This window comes from Citrus clementina, unplaced genomic scaffold (assembly GCF_000493195.1).
Source record: "Citrus clementina cultivar Clemenules unplaced genomic scaffold, Citrus_clementina_v1.0 scaffold_8, whole genome shotgun sequence".
Taxonomy (NCBI): Eukaryota; Viridiplantae; Streptophyta; class Magnoliopsida; order Sapindales; family Rutaceae; genus Citrus; species Citrus x clementina.
This window is the reverse complement of record NW_006262022.1, coordinates 24,803,263-24,820,846: the sequence shown is the minus strand read 5'-3', so window position 1 is coordinate 24,820,846 and position 17,584 is coordinate 24,803,263. Positions and strand designations below refer to the sequence as shown.

Genomic DNA, 17,584 nt, shown 5'->3' with positions numbered 1-17,584 from the left:
TGTGTATGCATACAATGCACTAAAATAGTAGGGCCAATCAATTGATCGTGAACATAATGGGACCATACTTTTGCATATAATAAAAAGTTCTCAGAAAGTCTGAGCGATTAAGATATTTCAAATCTTTGGGACTTGGAGATATTTTCTCATTGAGACACAGACAAGACATAAAATCCATATACAGAGGGAAAGATTAAAAAAAAAGAAAAAAAGTCCTCAGCCTGCATGAGATATTTTCCAGATATTTCCTTGCTCTTTTCAGTACTGTCATATCTTCTCATGATCATCAAACCCTCTTCACAAATCGTCCCTGCAAACCGAAAATAGCAAATACTAACTAATACTTTTAATTTAATATTATATATATCACATTTGGAAATTTTGAGAAATTAATAATAAAGATAGATGGCTTGAATTAAACTCAATTATCAAATATTGTTAAAATTAAATTATATATGACCAACATGAATTTGCTCATGTTGAAAACTGACTGAAATATGATTTTCTTTTCTTTTCTTTTTTTCCATCTTTTAGCAATTTTCTGTACAGAGAGTTGTGTGTTCAGAAGAATTGGATTCTAATTAACAAAATTAAATTTGTGGACTTTCAAAAGATAGGAGGAGTAAAAAAAATTAAACAACATACCTTGAGCCTTGGTCTTTTATCTGCATTGAGCTTGCGAACTTGATACCTTATCCTCTTTGAGAAGAGCCTTGATTGTCGTTTCTCCCTGTACCTTAAGACACTTGCTTCTCTCCTTGTTTTATCTTCTTCCATCACAGGAACCTCACCCATCTAAACAATTTACAAGGAAATAATCATTCAGAATTATCACACATTAAAACCAACATTAATTAATTATTACTGATACATGAATGAGTTTAAAACTTCTTATCATCTATATGTGTGTGAGTGTGTGCATATGCATACAGAGACAGTGTGTGTGTCTTAAAAAAAAATGATGATGATAGTATATAATGAGTTAATAACAAGTCATTGATTAATTACTAACATAATAGCCATGGCTTGGCACTGATGATAGAGAAAAATCATCAGTCCAGAGCGGGCCGCGATCGGACCAAGCATCTAACACTTGTTGATAATTCAAGTTCAAGTTCAATGAAGAAGCCCTATTCTCATCTTCCTCGTCCCAAAAGCCAAGTTCCTCCTCCTTCTTTACACCCTTAATATTAATAATCTTCTTCTCGTGATCACCTTCTTGGTGTTGAAGAAAGTTTCTTGTGAACTCGATTTGCTGCTGCTCTCTTTCATCATCCTCTTCTTCATCTCCATTATTATTAGCAAACCCTTCCCAATCCATATCCATGAATTCCCATGTAAGTTGACTGCGTGAGCTATGATCTGTTGCTAACCTTTGATATTCTTTATCTTCATTATTATTATTGTTAACACGCCAAATGCCTTCCAATTCATCCATGATATCGATGTCCCCGTCGTCGGCATAGCAGCTGGGTTGTTCTTTGATGTCGACAAATCGATGAGCACTGGCAGTGGAGTCTGGTACTTCTTGTTCTTCCTTCTTAGGGATTCTTAATAATGAATTGTACCCCATATCTCACCTCCTTTGCCTGGCTTCTATCTAGCTCCCTTGTTACTTTTTAATTTATTATGAGCTTATGAGTACCATGCTGCATGGTGCAATTGGATAATTTTGTATTTTTATTTTTTAAGATTTTGAATGCTTAATTTAGGATCCAATGTGGCACCTTATCTTCTGTCTATTGGTTGATTTGAGCCCCAACTCTTTTGTGATTGGCTACTTGCCTCCAGGTTGGAAGGAGGAAAAGTAACCACTAGTGACCTTTTTGATCCCTGTGAAATGGGACCAAATTAAATTGTCCTCCCATAGCGAGAAGCACGAGATGATAAGAAATTGTTCATTGACAAACTAAGGCACTTTGGTATTGCTTTTAGTGATTGAAAAGACTAAATTTTAGTGTTTAGTAAAAATTTTTAAAAATATTTTTAGTAAAATTGTCCTATCTTATAACAAATTTTGAAAAAAAAAAAGATAGGACTAATTTTTTAAATTTTGATTTTGAAAATTACTTTTTATATTTAATATAGTTCCATATTTATCCTCATATATATTATAAAAATTCAAAATTATCTTTATTAATTAGAAAATAAAATCATTAACTTTAAAGAGATTATCACTATTATTATCAATTTATTGAGATAACAAAATAAAAAAATTAAATTAATTATATAAAATATTGATTACAGTTATAAATTATTATAGGTTCACATTAAAAAAATATATTTTATATACATGTTTATAAATGTTTAAATAAAATTTATTTAACTTATGTCTAATTCAGTCATTTATATTATATTACAACAGTCCAACAGTAAGATTTACTAAATACATATGATTGCTTTTAAAACTAACAGCACTTTTAAAAATTAAAATTTATCAAATATTTAACTAATTCTTCTTACAGCCGATTGTTTTTACAGTACAACTAACAATAATTATTTTAAAAATTACAGCATTACTAAACTGACTCTAAAGATAGTTGAGACAGACCCATTTCATTGAAATCTAGAGATTCATTTACTCGATACCATGCTAAACCCAAATCTAATTATAAGGGAAAATAGTCTAAAATTAATTGGAGTTAGTTGAAGAAAAAGAAAAAAAGATAGGCATTTTATACATAAAACTCTTTATGAGTAGTCTGTCATGCTAGATATGCGATCAACAAACCATCGAAAGTCAAGAAGCGATCAATGGATGGACCATGAGCGATTATCAGATAATAAATACGCCTCATACCTACTGTATGCGTCAATCACTTATCTAGTGCGACAAATTACCTAATAACATTTAAGTATGGAATACTGATTTTCAGCTAATAATGTATAGCAAATCGCAAGTCATTTTACAGATTGATCCTCTATATTTTTGTAAAATTTCAAAGCATTTATTGGAGATATTTTTAATCCATCAAATCTACGTCACATCTTTTAGATTTTAATTGATTGATAAACACACGAATAGCATGGTGCCCACTTTCATCACCCAGGAAGGAATTTCTCACTTCTTAGACAGAGAAACCGCAGGAGCAGTAAGTGATCAGCCGGGCCATGGTATGAATATACGAGACGTTTTTCCGGTGAGCCTAAGTTGGTTTTCTCAGCCTTGATGTTGTATATTTCAGAGGGTCAATGTTCCGATCAAAATTCGATTAAATTACTCTATATTTAACATGGAGCGGAATAATCAAAGATTTAAGGCTAAATTAAAGACTTTTCAATTCTATGCGAAGAAATTAAATATTTGTGTCAAAGCCAACCAACGGTCATGATGTCATCAAACGTTAGTCTTCAAGTCACCTTATAATTCAAAGTTAAAAGCTAGAAAGATGGCAAGTCGAATAATAATAATATTAGACAAAGTTTTAAGTCATCATTAATTGTCAAAGTTAGAACAAAAATATCATGATTTGTGCATGCAACGATCCAGATGCTAGCTTTCTTCTTTTCAAAGAGGACGGTTCAGATTGAAACTATGGATAGAATTAATTATTATGTGTGAGTAAATGCTTCTACTGAAAGTCAGGGTGTTGCTTTGAAATGTTGGAGCTGGCAACTGGCATTAGATTAACTACCCATGGGTTTTGATTTGAATAATTATTTTGTACACACAGTATTAATTTTGTATGGCCTTAAGATTCTTCCATGAACAGAGCACACTTCTTTATTTATTGTAGCCTCTCACGTGAACACGCCAATGAAAGATGTGTTCTTAAAGCTAGCCAGCTCTCTGTCTAATTAGCTTGCTATATGTATGGTGCCAGTTGATGAATCACGTTTGTTAATATCAACACAGTGCGAATGCATCGATCGTACATTATTGATTATTATGGCTTAAGATATATATACTTATTGGATATTAGGCTTGGTTTTGGTATTTAATTTTGTGCTCCGGCTTTGAGTCATAACTGCTGTTTATTTATTTTTTTATTTTTTATATTTTCGGTACAACATAACTGCTGTTTAGTAATAATGAGTATAATTGTGTTGCCAAATTCAAGTTGCTGGTGTTTAAATCTTAACATTGAATACCTTGGCCGCTAAATTGCTAAAAATAAAATAAAATAAATGGAGTGCTATAAGTTGAAAAGTTGAAAATACGAGTCCGTTTAAATCTGTTTTTGTATCTAAGCAATCTGCGAAAGCTATCTAGGGTTCCTAGCTAAGAATAATAGCTTAATTCTTTCATGGATCCAAGTGGAGATTGTGGTTAAATAATATAATTAAGAAGGCTTAATTGTTAACCCTATTTTACTCAATATCCCACATGCAAGTTTTGACTTTATTAAAACTTAATCCACCTTTTTTTTTTCCTTATGTACCATGTTCAAGTTAATTATTAGCCGGAAAACGAAGAAAAAACAAGACCGTACATTAACCAACAGTAGAGAAGATTAATTAAAGCTTTCTCTGGAAAAGAAAGAGGAAGAAAGATAGAAAGAAAGAAAGGCACTTAATAATTATGTTAAGTCCAAAGAGACTCTTTCTTGAGAGGATCTTGGATGGCATTGCTGCTAGAAGAAGCAAAGCCTGCTGCTAGTAACTGAGGATTGATGTTGCTGCAGGATAGAAGAAGAGATCTGTCATGATCTTGGTGATGATCGATTTGCGTTGGCAACGAGACCGCTGGGGGATCTTGTTGCATCTGAATGCAAAGTATCTCCGCTTGAGCCACAGCAAGCTGCATCTGCAACTGGGACACTTGGTTTTGTAGATATGATATTGCACCAACACATCCGTAAACCGGGTCTCTCACTCTAGCATTTGCTTCATACACCAAACTGCTGACGGCATCCGCTCTCTGATGAACCGGCAGCTCCTGCAAAATCAACAACAAAAAATCTTAATTATCATATCAAGAATTAATCATCCGCACCGCCACCGCAGATTCATGAGCAAGCTGTCCATATCTTCTATATTTGGACACTTGTGTATATATTTGTCGACTAAATATTCATTTGTATACTTCCTTAACTGCTGAGGGATTAGCTAGCCGGGCGCATTGCTGGCTACTGCTATGGACTATACATGGTGAGTAGACACGTGTATTTCTCCTTATATATCTTTAAATATATATATATATATATATTCTGAAAATTTAATACATATATAACCAAAAAAAAAAACACAGAAAATAACCTGTAACATTTTGCTAACGTTGCTAGCACCGAAGACTTTGTGAACCATGGCGAATTTTTGAGGGTCATCCGAAGGGAAGTAAGGGGCAAAGACGCAGTCTTTGGCACAGCGGCGGCGTAGCAATTTGCAGGATGCGCACGGTGAAGAGCCTCCCATTGATTCCTTCTGTTGTACCTCTAGGAGTAAGCCAAATCAAGGGAAAATATTTTGTCTTAATTAGTAGGTAGGGGGACAAACATGCAAGAAAATTTTGTAAGAGAAATACACAAGCTTATTGTCGATGAGAAAAATGAAGTTAACGTGTGTATTTATAACGGAACAGGAGGTGGAATCCTGTGTGAAATGGATCCACATGCATGTTTGATTAAATTATTATCATGATTAAACTTTTTTTGAATAGATTATCATGATTAAACTTAAGAAGCCTATATATTGCCGAATGTGAAAGAAACGGTCGTGTGCGAGTACAAGCGGTTTTGAATGCCATTTTCCGGTTTTACCCTTTTAGACCAAAGAGTTTTATGGGGGAAAAAATGTCACAAGGTTTTTTAAAATATATAGGCAGACCCCTAAAGTTTTATGAATAGACATTTATAGACCCGCTTCCATTAACATATTTAATTTATTTGGAATCTGGAAACATTGAACTCCGCATCAGATTCTATTTTCTTTTGAGTAGTACTAGGTGTAAAAAAGCACGAGAGAAAAACGAAAAAATTTTACCCTCTCTCTCTTTCTACCCACTCACTCTCTCTTTATCATTTTCTTTTTTAATTCTCTCGTCTTTCTCTCGTACTTCTTTTCACCAAGCATTTTCCTTTTCTTTTAGTTGTATGTTATGATGAGATCTTTCAAGGATGAGCCACACACGCAATGTTAACTACAGCACCCCAAACAGATACGGGATATGTGTGTTGTTAATTCCTGAAAAGTGAGGAGGTTAACTATACATTAAAGAAAACCTTGAGGGTTTATTTTTAGAGTTTCGATAAAGATTTCAAGGGTGATAATTGATAAAGTCATTGGGCATGTTAAAATAGATCTATCTTATAGGTTATGAAAATTGAGGGTGTGAGGAGATTGACCACCGCCTAGGCGCGTGATAGTTGTCATCCATCCATGCACTTTGTGTAGTTTCCACGTTCGTTCTTGTTTGACTCTTTGCATGTCTATTAATGTCAAGATATCAAAATAATTAAATCGTGATAAATAGCCTGAGTTGTGAGAATAACTAATTTGAAAATTCAATAACTATAAATGATTAGGGTTTTTGAAAACTCGGTGGGAGCGAGACGATTCGAAATTGAGACTAAAGCCAAGACCGAGACTCCATGAGAAATGGGCTCGACGTGAATGTTTGTTGGTGAACATTCACATGGAAACAAAACAAAAACACATCTTCCTCTTTCTCTTTCTCTTTCTCTTTATCTCTTTAATTTTCACTTCCTTTGATCAACCCAACAAAATAAAAATTAGGGATCGCAATTAATGTTATCGTTGATCAATGTTCAATTAATGATGTATTCAGAGAGTTGATGAACAATCAAATGCTGCAAAAAGCATCTAAAATACCAACTTCGATGCTTCACGATACCAGATGTGATGTGATCAACTATAATTAAAATGAGGTGTGAGAGGTCCACTAAAATCCTTTTGCTGTTTTCTTATGAACCAAAATTCTTTATCTAATGCACCCATCTACAAGAAACTTTTAACATTTTTTTTTTAACAGTAAGAAAATTTCACTTGAAAATCCATAAAGTGAGGGCACGTACATATTATTACCTTTGGTATTGCATTAGAGAAATTTGATCTTTGGGTTCAAGAAATTAAAGTAAAAATTTAGCCTTAATAAAAACAGCTTTTGACAAATTCAACAGAAAAGTCAAGAATCATCTCCTAATGGACGTGCAACATGGTAAAGATTTGAAATTGTAACAAAAAATAAGTGAACCAGAAATATAAATCTCTTTTTACCAAAAGCTTCTAAAAATTTGCATAACATTACTGCTGGAGTTCCCAAGTAGCATCTTAGGATTTGGATTTAAGTCGCGTAGCTGCTACTTTCTAGCGCCATATTCTACAAATTTGCATTCACATCTCACTTGAAATCTAAATGCTGAGGTAGTATTTGACCCGCGCTATCATTTCTTTGCCTAACAAGCACAATGGTTAGTCGTTGCCCAGAAATTATTATAATCATTTCTCAGGGTCACTATGTATAATTTTCTTTTACACCACTAATACTTACCCCTGCGTCTCTGAAACCGATATGGCATCTATGTACTCACTTCATTGATATGTATAGTGAAGAATAATCCTAAAAGGGCTAATTAATCACAAAGAAGCAGCAGCAATGAATGTGAAACAGTTACTAAGATCCGACATGAGGCTAGGGTTTAAGGATTATTAAAAGGAAACCCATTTCGAGAGAGACTGAAACTAAAAATTATACAAAAGTTGAAGAACCCTAAGACCCATTTCTCACTCTTGGCATTTAATGCCTTGCACATGATTCCAAGCTTCTAATCTTCCATTAATTCCAAGAAAAACAGCTCTGTTTCCCTAGTTGTCATGGCATGCAAATAGATATTTATATTTCTCTTCTTAATTTTTTATATTCTCTTTCTCTTATAACCCAAGGTCTGTGTTTAATTTTTTTTTTCTGGTTGGTTCTTATCTCATCACTCCTCCATAGTATTAAGGGCCAATTTAGTAATATTATAATTTTTAAAATAATTACTATTAATTATACTTTAGAAATAATTAGTTGTAAATAGGATTAATTAAGATGTTGTTGGCTCAAAAAATATTATTTGTGTTTGATGCAACAATGAAAAAGACTATAATGGATATAATGTTAAATGAATTTTTATTTATACAATATAAAATATATATAAAAAGTGGGGATATTTCAACTTAAATTTTTAACTTAAAATTTTGACCCAAAATTTGATCCATTGATTTCAAGCAACTAATGATAGATTTTGAAAGTTAAAACAATATTTAATGATGGCAATTCATCCAATATTAGATTTTTAAAAAAATCAATGACTTAATATATGTGTCAAAATTTTAGGTAAAAAATTTAAGTTAAAACAACCCTATTCATATGTCAAATATTTTTTACTGTCTATATAATAATTGGTAACTAAAAAAATAAAAAAATAATATTTTTACGTTATTATTTTCATTTCTTTTATTTTGTTATTACAAAATAATTGATCTCCTTAAATTTATTGATTTAAATGATTTTTGTTACTAATTGAATAAAAATGACTTTGATCCTATATAACAAATATGAGGAAATATGTAGAATTGTTAGAGAGAGAGAGAACTGATTCTTAAAATCAAAGAATTTTTTTTCAAAATTTATTATTAGATAGTGTGATATAGACATATAGTCAAAAGTAATTTTAAAAAATTTTCTAAACAATAAAATTATTATTTAGCATCTCAAAATCACTTTTAAGGCATTTATCAATAACTTCAAATGGGTCCTACGAATGATTGGCATTTGGATCCCCCTATCTTACAACTAATGTAAGATACATTCCTCTCACATAAACAATGTATATGTCCCACACATACACTGTTCATTTGAGGCGATGTATCTTACATTACTTGTAAGATAGTGTTTATATGTCCCACACATACATTGTTCATTTGAGGCGATATATCTTACATTACTTGTAAGATAGTGTTTGACTTGGCATTTTCATCCGTCATATAAATTTTATTATCAATTAAGTCCCTTATGAATTCTAACATATCTTTTTTTTGTGTTAACATACAAATTAACAAATTTTAATTTTTACACGTGAATTCCCCCCCCCCCCCCCCCTCATCTAACATATATCAATTTGTATGCTAATTCATTTTTAACATTTTAATACCAAGAATGAAATAGGATATTAAAAGTTTATAGGGATCATGCTGATAAAAGAATTTCTAAAAAAAGACAAAAATATCAATTTTTCTTAGGGTAAATTTTTTATTACTTCTTTGTGGGATGATAATATTCAAAATATCCCTAAATTATTGTAAATCTTAACTTTATTTTTTTTCAAAAAATAAAAGAAAAATAGAGATAGATTGATGAAATTTTTTTATCTTCTTTACAACAATGGGAGATAAATTGAAGCTTACAATAATTTATGAGTTATTTTAAAGATTATTCTTTACTGGATAATCCGAAGTTCTCTCTTTTTTAACAGTAAATATAATGTCCTCATAAAACGCGTAATTACAGTTTAACCAAGTTTCAATTTCAAAGCCCTAAGCACCTACGCAATAGATGCTGAGAACCTTGAAAATTTTGTTTTACTCTACAATTTTTTAAGCAAATGAATAAAGAAAGAGGAAGAAACAGACATCTTTCACAATGTTAGAGAAAAATAAGACATGCGAGCTTCGATGCCACCATTAAATGAGCTTCGGCGAAATGGAAGATTCGATTCTTGAAATTTGCATTTTTTTCAAAAATCAAATCTTAAAGCTAGCGGTGGAGATTACAAACTTAGAATGCAATGTTTGACGATGTTAAGTTACCTACCCAAGTTGGTGGCTCAAGTGCCACCTTACCTGATCAAAATTCATTTGCTTCAACAGAAGTCATATTGGATTTCCAACGCCAAGAATATAATCTGTATTCAAATTGCAAATCTCCACCATCTTCAACTCGGTCAGAGAAAAAAAAAAGAAAGGGAAATAAAAAATAAGGACGCGGGCAGGTTAATAGGTTAAAGAAATAATATTCTTTCTTGAATTGACTTTCTCCTGGATGACAAGAACACAAGAGGAATAAAATTTCAACCATACTATGTAATGATCTTCTCTTGATTTTGAGTTTTTAAAGGTCATCTTATGCCATGTGCATACTACTTCTGTATGGTCAGAATTAGCTCATTTCATTTGGATAAATCCAGTTGTCCAATTAAACTTCATGAAAATAAGAAAAATTTACCAAGGACATGAAAATTGAGTGGAGTTTGAGCCACCGGTGACCTGCTGGAAGCTTTGAAGTTCATGCAACTTTCTTATGTTTCGCCTTTTAATTCCATTTCTGAACAGAGTGGTTGCGGGGCATTTTGTTTCTTTATGATGCGAAGAAAGTAATTTCCCCTTCTCTACTGTTTTCTTTTTCAAGTACTCTGCTGCCTGTGCTTGAACTGGGTTTATCAAACAAATTTAAAATGATTATGAAAGAATTCACAAGAATCATGGTCGCTAAAGATTATAAATGCTGAGAAAAAAGAAACATAAACAGATTTTGAAGGCAGTGAAACTACATACATAGAATCATGTTCTCATGTGCATATTATTCTTAACACACAGTAAAACTGTCTCATTCACGATTAGACTTAGAGATCAAACATAGGCGACATACAATCAATATTCTCCTAAAGAATATTATCTAGAATCTCTTGCAAGTTACGACAAGATGCTAAATGAGAAGTTCATAACGTATCTAAGCCATATTTGCATATGAAATGTGACGTGAATTTTAGGGAGTTGAAACATTATACACATACCAGATCGTGAACCTGCCTTTGTTAGAGCAAAATCTTTGAGACTCTTTATTTTCTTCAACATTTGCATGTACTCAAAGATTTCACCTGTTTTTGAATCTGCAACATTATCTCTTTGGAGGCATGATTGTGCATTTTCACATGCCTGTATAAGCAAACGTTCAGAAACAAAATGAACAGAGGCACTTGATCCTTGAGAAATCAAAAAGAAGTTCAATGAGCCAGACAGTGAAGTAAAGCAAAAGTCAGGCACAGTTGACAATAGACCTGTAAATGGAAATTCCAACTCAAATCGGTAATGTAGAAATAAAGGGCAGGCAGAATGTTCATGCATCATTAACAAATCATATAATCCAACATTTTCTGTAATTTGTACGGATATTTATTATAGGTTGCTGGAGACAATGCCTTGGAGGTGAACTTCAAGCCAAATTCAGGTGAGGGCCTAGGAGTGAACAAATAGAATATCGTTCTCAACTTCTCATTAGGAGTTAAACACAAATTTTGTGGAGGAAACCATAAAGCGTTACAATTAAAACATAACTGGAAAACCGTAACAAGAGGCATAAGATAGTTATGGACATCGCTATAAGATGATAAATCTTTAATTTTAAAGAGTGTTGGAATGGAGCAACCACAAATGTCTTCTGAAATCACATGTTTACTATGATTTCTGAAATTACTACATCTATGATCCACCAAAGAACAATCACTTGTATTAATGCACCTCTTATATGTTCTCTTAGACTCATTGTATACATATAAATACAAAATTCAAAATCCAGTTCAACCATTGCCCCATTATTCGAATTCCAAAAATTCGTCAGCATCTTTTTGTAAAATCCTAAATAGTACTGAAGAACCAGGTGTAATACAGAGCTATAAATTGTGTCAATATAAACGAAGACGAAGCATAAAATTGGAGACTAAAATTGAAATAATACGGTGTCGTCTCATCGGTTGATCTAATAATAGTAAGTAGCATGCACAAAACGGCAAGGATTTTGGGTACCTTTGCAGCAACGGCATAAAAGCCATTCTCAAGAGACTGACCAGCAAAGCTGATCCACTCTGTGTGTGAAACTCGAAGCCATTTGCAACTCGCAGACTTAAGATCACGTAGAACAAACGCCTCATATCTCAAAGCCAAACAACTCTACAAGCATCAAAAAGAAAAGGTAAGGTGCGGGAGCATGGATCACGAAATCGAAATTGAAATTGAAATTGCTTTTAGATTTCAGGGGCAAATTTTGCCTCGATGTCGCCTATGAGAGCAAAAGAACGAATGAAGAATTCGAGAATCAAAAGTTTCTTCTCCACAGTTTCATCTCCGATTTCGCGAATAACAGAGATTGATTCGGATCTCAGGTACTCTCTCAAGCCCGCTCGCACTTCCATTAGCGATTTCACGTCTTTTGAAACCAGTATCGATTCGAGAACTCGAATACTTTCTTCATCGAATCTGCTAAAATTGAAAAAAAAAAAAAAGAGTGAAATTAATTTGTAAAATTTAGATGATTCATTGACCTTTGAGCATTTTGGGAAATTAACAAATCTGTGAACCTTCTGCGACTAATTTGAGAGCGAAAGAGGGAGATTTGCTGATCAAACTCCGAATTTGACATTTTGAATTGAATTTATTTGATTTGAGATTCTGAATTTTTAAAAATTGTTTATTTTCTAATCAAATTAAATGGGACCAAATTGGCGGGTAACTTTTGTTGTGCTCAGCTTGGTTTTGTTTCGCACACCACATAATATGACATTATTGGATTACTAAACGAACGAAGAGACTGTGTGAAATGTCGTGTTATCGAGATTAATTAAATACATGACATGTCATCTAAATAAAACGTTATAAACGGCAAGTAGCATGTACAGTAAACCTAAGAGAGACATGTCGGATTAATTTACACAGGTTCACACAAAGAATGGCATTGGCAATGAGAATCACAATTTTCTAATTTTACTTTTAAATGACTATTTATTTATCTACGTATTAAATAGAATAGTGAAGAAATAATTTATTTTTAAAAAAACTCTTTAAATATAAATATGTTTATTGATTTTAGTCAAATCTTTCCCTCCATAAAAAAAAAGTATTTATAACATCTCTCTTTAATAATGATGACAAAAAAATAATATTAAATAAAAAGAGAGAAACATTATTTCATTTAAAAAATCTTATTTAAAGAGTTTTTTTATATAGAGCTTTTAATGTTAAAATGACTATTCAAATAAAAAGTAAAAATTTCATCAAAAAGAGTTTTAGTGGCGCTTTCATTTCTATTGTATTCACAATTTTTGCACAGTCAAATAAATCTTTGAGCAAATATCTATCGACTATACGATGTTTGGTATTTTATCAAAAATATAAGATAACTTTTTTTTTACAACTTCTTACCTAAAGTTTACAAAACGTATCACTTTTTCACCTTTTTCATTAATACTATTAAAGGATTTAACATAATACTATTAAAATGACTATTTTTCCCCTTGATGTAAAAAATTATTTAATCCTTGCTAAAAGACAAATATATATATAGGGACGAATAACGGCTACAAAATTAGTTCTAGAAACTTATCAAACTTACTAATTTAAAGATATAATGTCACCAAAATAAGCATATTAGCCAATTTGTTGCTCATTTACAATATAAATCAAGCACCCTACTCATATAATCTATCATGAATAACATATCTTTGACAATAATAACAAATCTTCAATGACAATAAATCTCTAATAGAAATAGTCATACTTATCCAAAATACATTCAAAATTAGGTGTGGGCAAATCAAATTTTAATCCGGCTTGTTTGGGTTTTGGTTTGGGTTACAATCTATTTGGTTTGGTCAATTCAACTCAATTTGATTTTGGTTCAGTTCAGATTATAAATTCGAGTTCATTTACATTAGAAACCTTAATTTTACTTCCATCCAAAAACGAAGTAACTAACTAAATATCAAACAAGTTTCTTGTAATCTCGTTCACAAATTAACTAATTAACATAAAGAATTCTATATTTAACAATTAAAACAATTAACAAAAGAAAATTAAAAAATTAACTAACAATTAAAAAAATTAGTTACTAACAATTAACTAATGGGAGATGAGAAAAAGAAGAAGAAATATTTGGTAGTGGAGGATGAAAAGAAAAAGAATATGTAAGAAGAAAAAGATGTTTGGTAGCAACGGAAGGAAAGAAGGAGGAGGAGGAGGAGGAGCATAAGAAGAAAATGGTATTCGATAGTAACAGAAGAAAAGGAGAAGAAGAACGAAAAAGAAGAAGAAGAGTGGGGGAGCAGCCAGGAGGCGGGGGAGAAGTTTATGTTTGGAAGTTATGATGTGTTAGGGTTAAAAATGAGTTTTTTTTTTCTTAATTAACCTGATTAGGTTGACTATTCAAAAATACAACCCGATCGATTTTGAATTTCGAACCCAAATGCATTCTAAGCTTCAACCCAAAATAAGTTTAGAGTTCAGTTCGTGTTAAATTGATTCAAATGCTCAGGCCTATTGAAAATACTCATATAACCAGTTATTGAAACTTTGAACATTATAGTTTGTTCCCATAACAATAATAATAATAATAACCAGTTATGAGAAATTTAGAATTTACAGATTGTTCCCATCAATCCAAAACAACACCACCTACCAAAAATATCCAAAATAACCATAAATAAGTGGTCTCTTTATAGTTAAGGGCAAAATAATTATTTTATCAATATTCTGTTAAATCATAAATAATGTTAATGGAAAAGTGGAAAAGTTGTAAATGTCATGAATCTATTTTAAATCTTAGTACTACTTAAAAATCATCTTATATATAAAAAAATGCGAAATATTAGATGATTGATGGATACTCGCCTTAAATTTTTTATATGGAATAAATAATTAATAATCAGAGACACAAGAAGAGAGAAATGCAAACTACATTTGGTCTTATTTGGCCCAAAATTTTAAATTTATAGCCTGTTACACATAAATGCCCAATGAAGAGGGAAAAGTCAAAAATACCCATTAAGAAACATCTATTTTCATATCACCATTAAACCATTTTTCCTTCAATATTTTTCATCTCTTCCATCCTTTTCATAATATATTCTCTCTCACCATGTCATTCATATTAGAGAAGGTATAAGAAACATGAACTCATAAAAGAACGCATAAACACATACTACTCCATTAAATGTAGTTATTTAAGACTTTTTTGTGTTGTTTTCTTATTTTTAGTAATTGAAAAAGAAATTAATAAAAATCGAGTATGAGGTTGAGTATAAGGACAAGTAAATCTAGTGAGTGAAGAAAGTTGAGACAAGGTTGAGAAAGTGGAGTACAAAATCAAGTACAAAGTCGAAAAAATTAGATCAAAATGAAGTAATTTTATGTAATCAAAGGTTATTGTGGTAATCTCCCAAAATTTTTAGGTATATGGATGTAAAATTAAAAGAGTGCATACACTCGGTATTTTGGCCTGAAATGGGAATGAATATCTACGGCAATTCCCTCCATACAACACTTCACAATCAATCACAATTCACAATGTCCGGACGCCGAGTTCTCCGGGAACCACCGCTATCCACTCGCGCGCTGCCACCTCAACACAGCCCTTCACTCCACCACCTCGAAGACCGCATCGCGATTCAGCATAGCGACATCCAGTCGCTCCTTCAAGACAACCAACGGCTGGCGGCCACACACGTGGCCCTTAAACAAGAGCTCTCTGTTGCTGAACAAGAGCTCCGCCACTTATCGTCCGTCGCCGCCAGCGTGAAAGCTGAGAGAGACGCCGAAGTGCGCGAGCTTTATGAGAAGTCGCTGAAATTGGATGCCGAGTTGCGTGTGATTGAGTCGATGCACGCGGAACTTGATCGTGTAAGGGCGGATATAGAGAAGCTTTGTGTGATCAAGCAGGAGATGATTAAGGATTTGAATGAAATAAACGGTGATTTGGCCAAAGCGAGGGACGAGTCCAAGGATATGGCGGCGATTAAGGCGGAGATTGAAACTGAGCGTCAAGAAATTCATAAAGGGAGGTATAAAAAAAAATTCAATTTTCAATTTTTTTTTCTTATAGACATCCCATTGTAAATTTTTAATTTTCCATTTTTTTCAAGTTTAAATTTTCCACAACTAGTAGATTATATGTTATTCAGGCGGCAATTTTTGTTTCTAGTGGATTAAATTTGGTATGTCTTTGTGTGATTAAGGATTGGAAAAATAATTGTTTAATCGTGCTTTTGTCTTTAAGATTTTTAAGCATTCTACTATTTGCTCTTGAATAGGGCTGCTATTGAATTTGAGAAGAAGAATCGTGCGAGTAACCATGAGCAAAGGGAGATAATGGAGAAAAATATAATATCCGTGGCTCAACAAATTGAAAGATTACAAGCAGAGCTAGCTAATGCAGAAAAGAGAGCGAGGGCAGCTGCTGCGGCTGCGGCTGTAAACCCAAGTATTTACTCCCTCTTTTAGTTTTTCTCAACCTATTATCATCTGGGTTCTGATATATAACTAGAGTTTGATAAAATTCATTTTGGAATTTGGTGTTCAGGTACCAGCTATGCTGCAAGCTATGGCAATCCTGATCCAGGATTTGGAGGGAGTCTGTATGCTGATCCCTACAGTATGCATCAGGTATGTGCATTGACATGTCTATCAACAGTACTGGAACTCCAACTTGTAATTTAGTTTTTCTGGTCAATAATACCTTAATAGCTATGGTTTTTAGTTCCTTTTCTTTTTTCTCCTTTTTTAAGGGACTAGAGTTAATTCTATTAAAGTTTGTCACTTTTTTTTTTCTTTTTTTAAGCATCATAAGTAACACCAATAGTTTTTTCCTCATTGATATCTCACATTGGTTAATATCTTATTCTATTTAGATATGATCTAGGCCTTCTTCGCATGCATTGTGTCTGTGATGGATAACGATAAACCACTGTTTCCCCAAAAATTTGGTTTTTAAGGGATGTAGACCAAATGAAACATTAACCTAACTAGATATAAATAAATAGTCAGCTGCCGGTATGTTTAAATTTGCTTTCTGTACCCACCAGTAATCAGGCAAAATACTTGACAAAACTAAGCACTTGGTTCCTCAACTCTCATCTTTTTCTTTCAGCAATATGTATATTTTAGTTGTGCTCTTGTCATTTAAGTTGTTAGTTCGTTACCAAATACATACTATTTCAAGATTTGTTTTACAGATATTATAGTACCAAGGATATCAAATTATTCATTATAGTACCAGCAATATGTATATTTTAGTTACAACATATGTAATTTACACGAATTTAAGTAATTTTTCATGACCCTTTAATTATTTGGCTCATAACAATTGAGCCATACCCCAAAAAAAGAAAAAAAGAAAAAAAAGCTACTTATGATTGAAGTTAGTAATATCATATGTAACTTTAATATCACGGGCAACTTTAGCATGCATAGACTGTGAATCATTCAGCTACTTCATTCTTGATTTCCTCCATTGTCTTGTTTCTCCCCACTTTTAGATGAATCAATGATATACAAAGCTCATACTCTGATAACAAGCTCATTCAATATAACAGCACTTTATATTGAATGCCCTACATTTCAGGTTCAAGGCAGTGCTGAGCACGGTCATCAATAGGTACTAAGCGCTGGCAAGATTTGCTGGTGCCAGGCGGTATCCTTTCTGGTAGTAGTCCCCCAATTTTATTGGAATTGCTTTGTCGTTTGATAATTTATCTCTGCTGCTATGTGCAAATATCTAGGGCCCGTCATGCAACATTGTTTGAGTTAGAGTTTGGGACAAATGATCTCACAATGATGCCAGCAAACGACACATATTCACAGTGGAAAAAATAGCAGAAGT

General features: G+C 32.5%; 4 protein-coding genes across 4 annotated transcripts; 1 reads left to right on the top strand and 3 right to left on the bottom strand.

Moving 5' to 3' along the window:
• Positions 1-170: 170 nt before the first annotated feature.
• On the bottom strand, positions 171-1,580 carry LOC18035142 (zinc finger protein CONSTANS-LIKE 6). Its single transcript, XM_006425085.2, has 3 exons — positions 1,013-1,580; positions 646-795; positions 171-310 (listed from the first exon to the last, which is right to left on the bottom strand). The coding sequence occupies exons 1-3, from the start codon at positions 1,571-1,573 to the stop codon at positions 287-289; spliced, it is 735 nt and encodes a 244-aa protein (XP_006425148.1). The 5' UTR covers positions 1,574-1,580; the 3' UTR covers positions 171-286.
• Positions 1,581-4,513: 2,933 nt separating this feature from the next.
• LOC18034546 (LOB domain-containing protein 12) lies at positions 4,514-5,456 on the bottom strand. The gene is made up of 2 exons (XM_006425083.2): positions 5,200-5,456; positions 4,514-4,879 (listed from the first exon to the last, which is right to left on the bottom strand). Exons 1-2 carry the CDS (start codon positions 5,353-5,355, stop codon positions 4,526-4,528), a joined length of 510 nt encoding a protein of 169 aa, XP_006425146.1. The 5' UTR covers positions 5,356-5,456; the 3' UTR covers positions 4,514-4,525.
• Positions 5,457-10,161: 4,705 nt separating this feature from the next.
• LOC18034625 lies at positions 10,162-12,355 on the bottom strand. Its single transcript, XM_006425082.2, has 5 exons — positions 12,294-12,355; positions 11,985-12,192; positions 11,743-11,886; positions 10,734-10,875; positions 10,162-10,370 (listed from the first exon to the last, which is right to left on the bottom strand). Exons 1-5 carry the CDS (start codon positions 12,353-12,355, stop codon positions 10,162-10,164), a joined length of 765 nt encoding a protein of 254 aa, XP_006425145.2.
• A 2,850-nt stretch (positions 12,356-15,205) lies between these two features.
• On the top strand, positions 15,206-17,574 carry LOC18034168 (protein FLX-like 1). Its single transcript, XM_024178796.1, has 5 exons — positions 15,206-15,767; positions 16,017-16,186; positions 16,286-16,368; positions 17,327-17,359; positions 17,484-17,574. Exons 1-4 carry the CDS (start codon positions 15,211-15,213, stop codon positions 17,357-17,359), a joined length of 843 nt encoding a protein of 280 aa, XP_024034564.1. The 5' UTR covers positions 15,206-15,210; the 3' UTR covers positions 17,484-17,574.
• Positions 17,575-17,584: the final 10 nt, after the last annotated feature.

Coding starts and splice junctions, on each gene's coding strand:
- LOC18035142 (XM_006425085.2), bottom strand. CDS start 1,573: ATGGGGTACAATTCATTATTAAGAATCCCTAAGAAGGAAGAACAAGAA. Junction 796..1,012: donor TGCCAAGCCATGGCTATTAT/GTTAGTAATTAA, acceptor TAAATTGTTTAG/ATGGGTGAGGTTCCTGTGAT. Junction 311..645: donor ATAAAAGACCAAGGCTCAAG/GTATGTTGTTTA, acceptor TTCGGTTTGCAG/GGACGATTTGTGAAGAGGGT.
- LOC18034168 (XM_024178796.1), top strand. CDS start 15,211: ATGGGAATGAATATCTACGGCAATTCCCTCCATACAACACTTCACAAT. Junction 15,768..16,016: donor CAAGAAATTCATAAAGGGAG/GTATAAAAAAAA, acceptor GCTCTTGAATAG/GGCTGCTATTGAATTTGAGA. Junction 16,369..17,326: donor ATCCCTACAGTATGCATCAG/GTATGTGCATTG, acceptor CCTACATTTCAG/GTTCAAGGCAGTGCTGAGCA.
- LOC18034625 (XM_006425082.2), bottom strand. CDS start 12,355: ATGTCAAATTCGGAGTTTGATCAGCAAATCTCCCTCTTTCGCTCTCAA. Junction 12,193..12,293: donor TCTCAAATTAGTCGCAGAAG/GTTCACAGATTT, acceptor CAATTTTAGCAG/ATTCGATGAAGAAAGTATTC. Junction 11,887..11,984: donor CTCTCATAGGCGACATCGAG/GCAAAATTTGCC, acceptor TGATGCTTGTAG/AGTTGTTTGGCTTTGAGATA.
- LOC18034546 (XM_006425083.2), bottom strand. CDS start 5,355: ATGGGAGGCTCTTCACCGTGCGCATCCTGCAAATTGCTACGCCGCCGC. Junction 4,880..5,199: donor ACGTTAGCAAAATGTTACAG/GTTATTTTCTGT, acceptor TTGATTTTGCAG/GAGCTGCCGGTTCATCAGAG.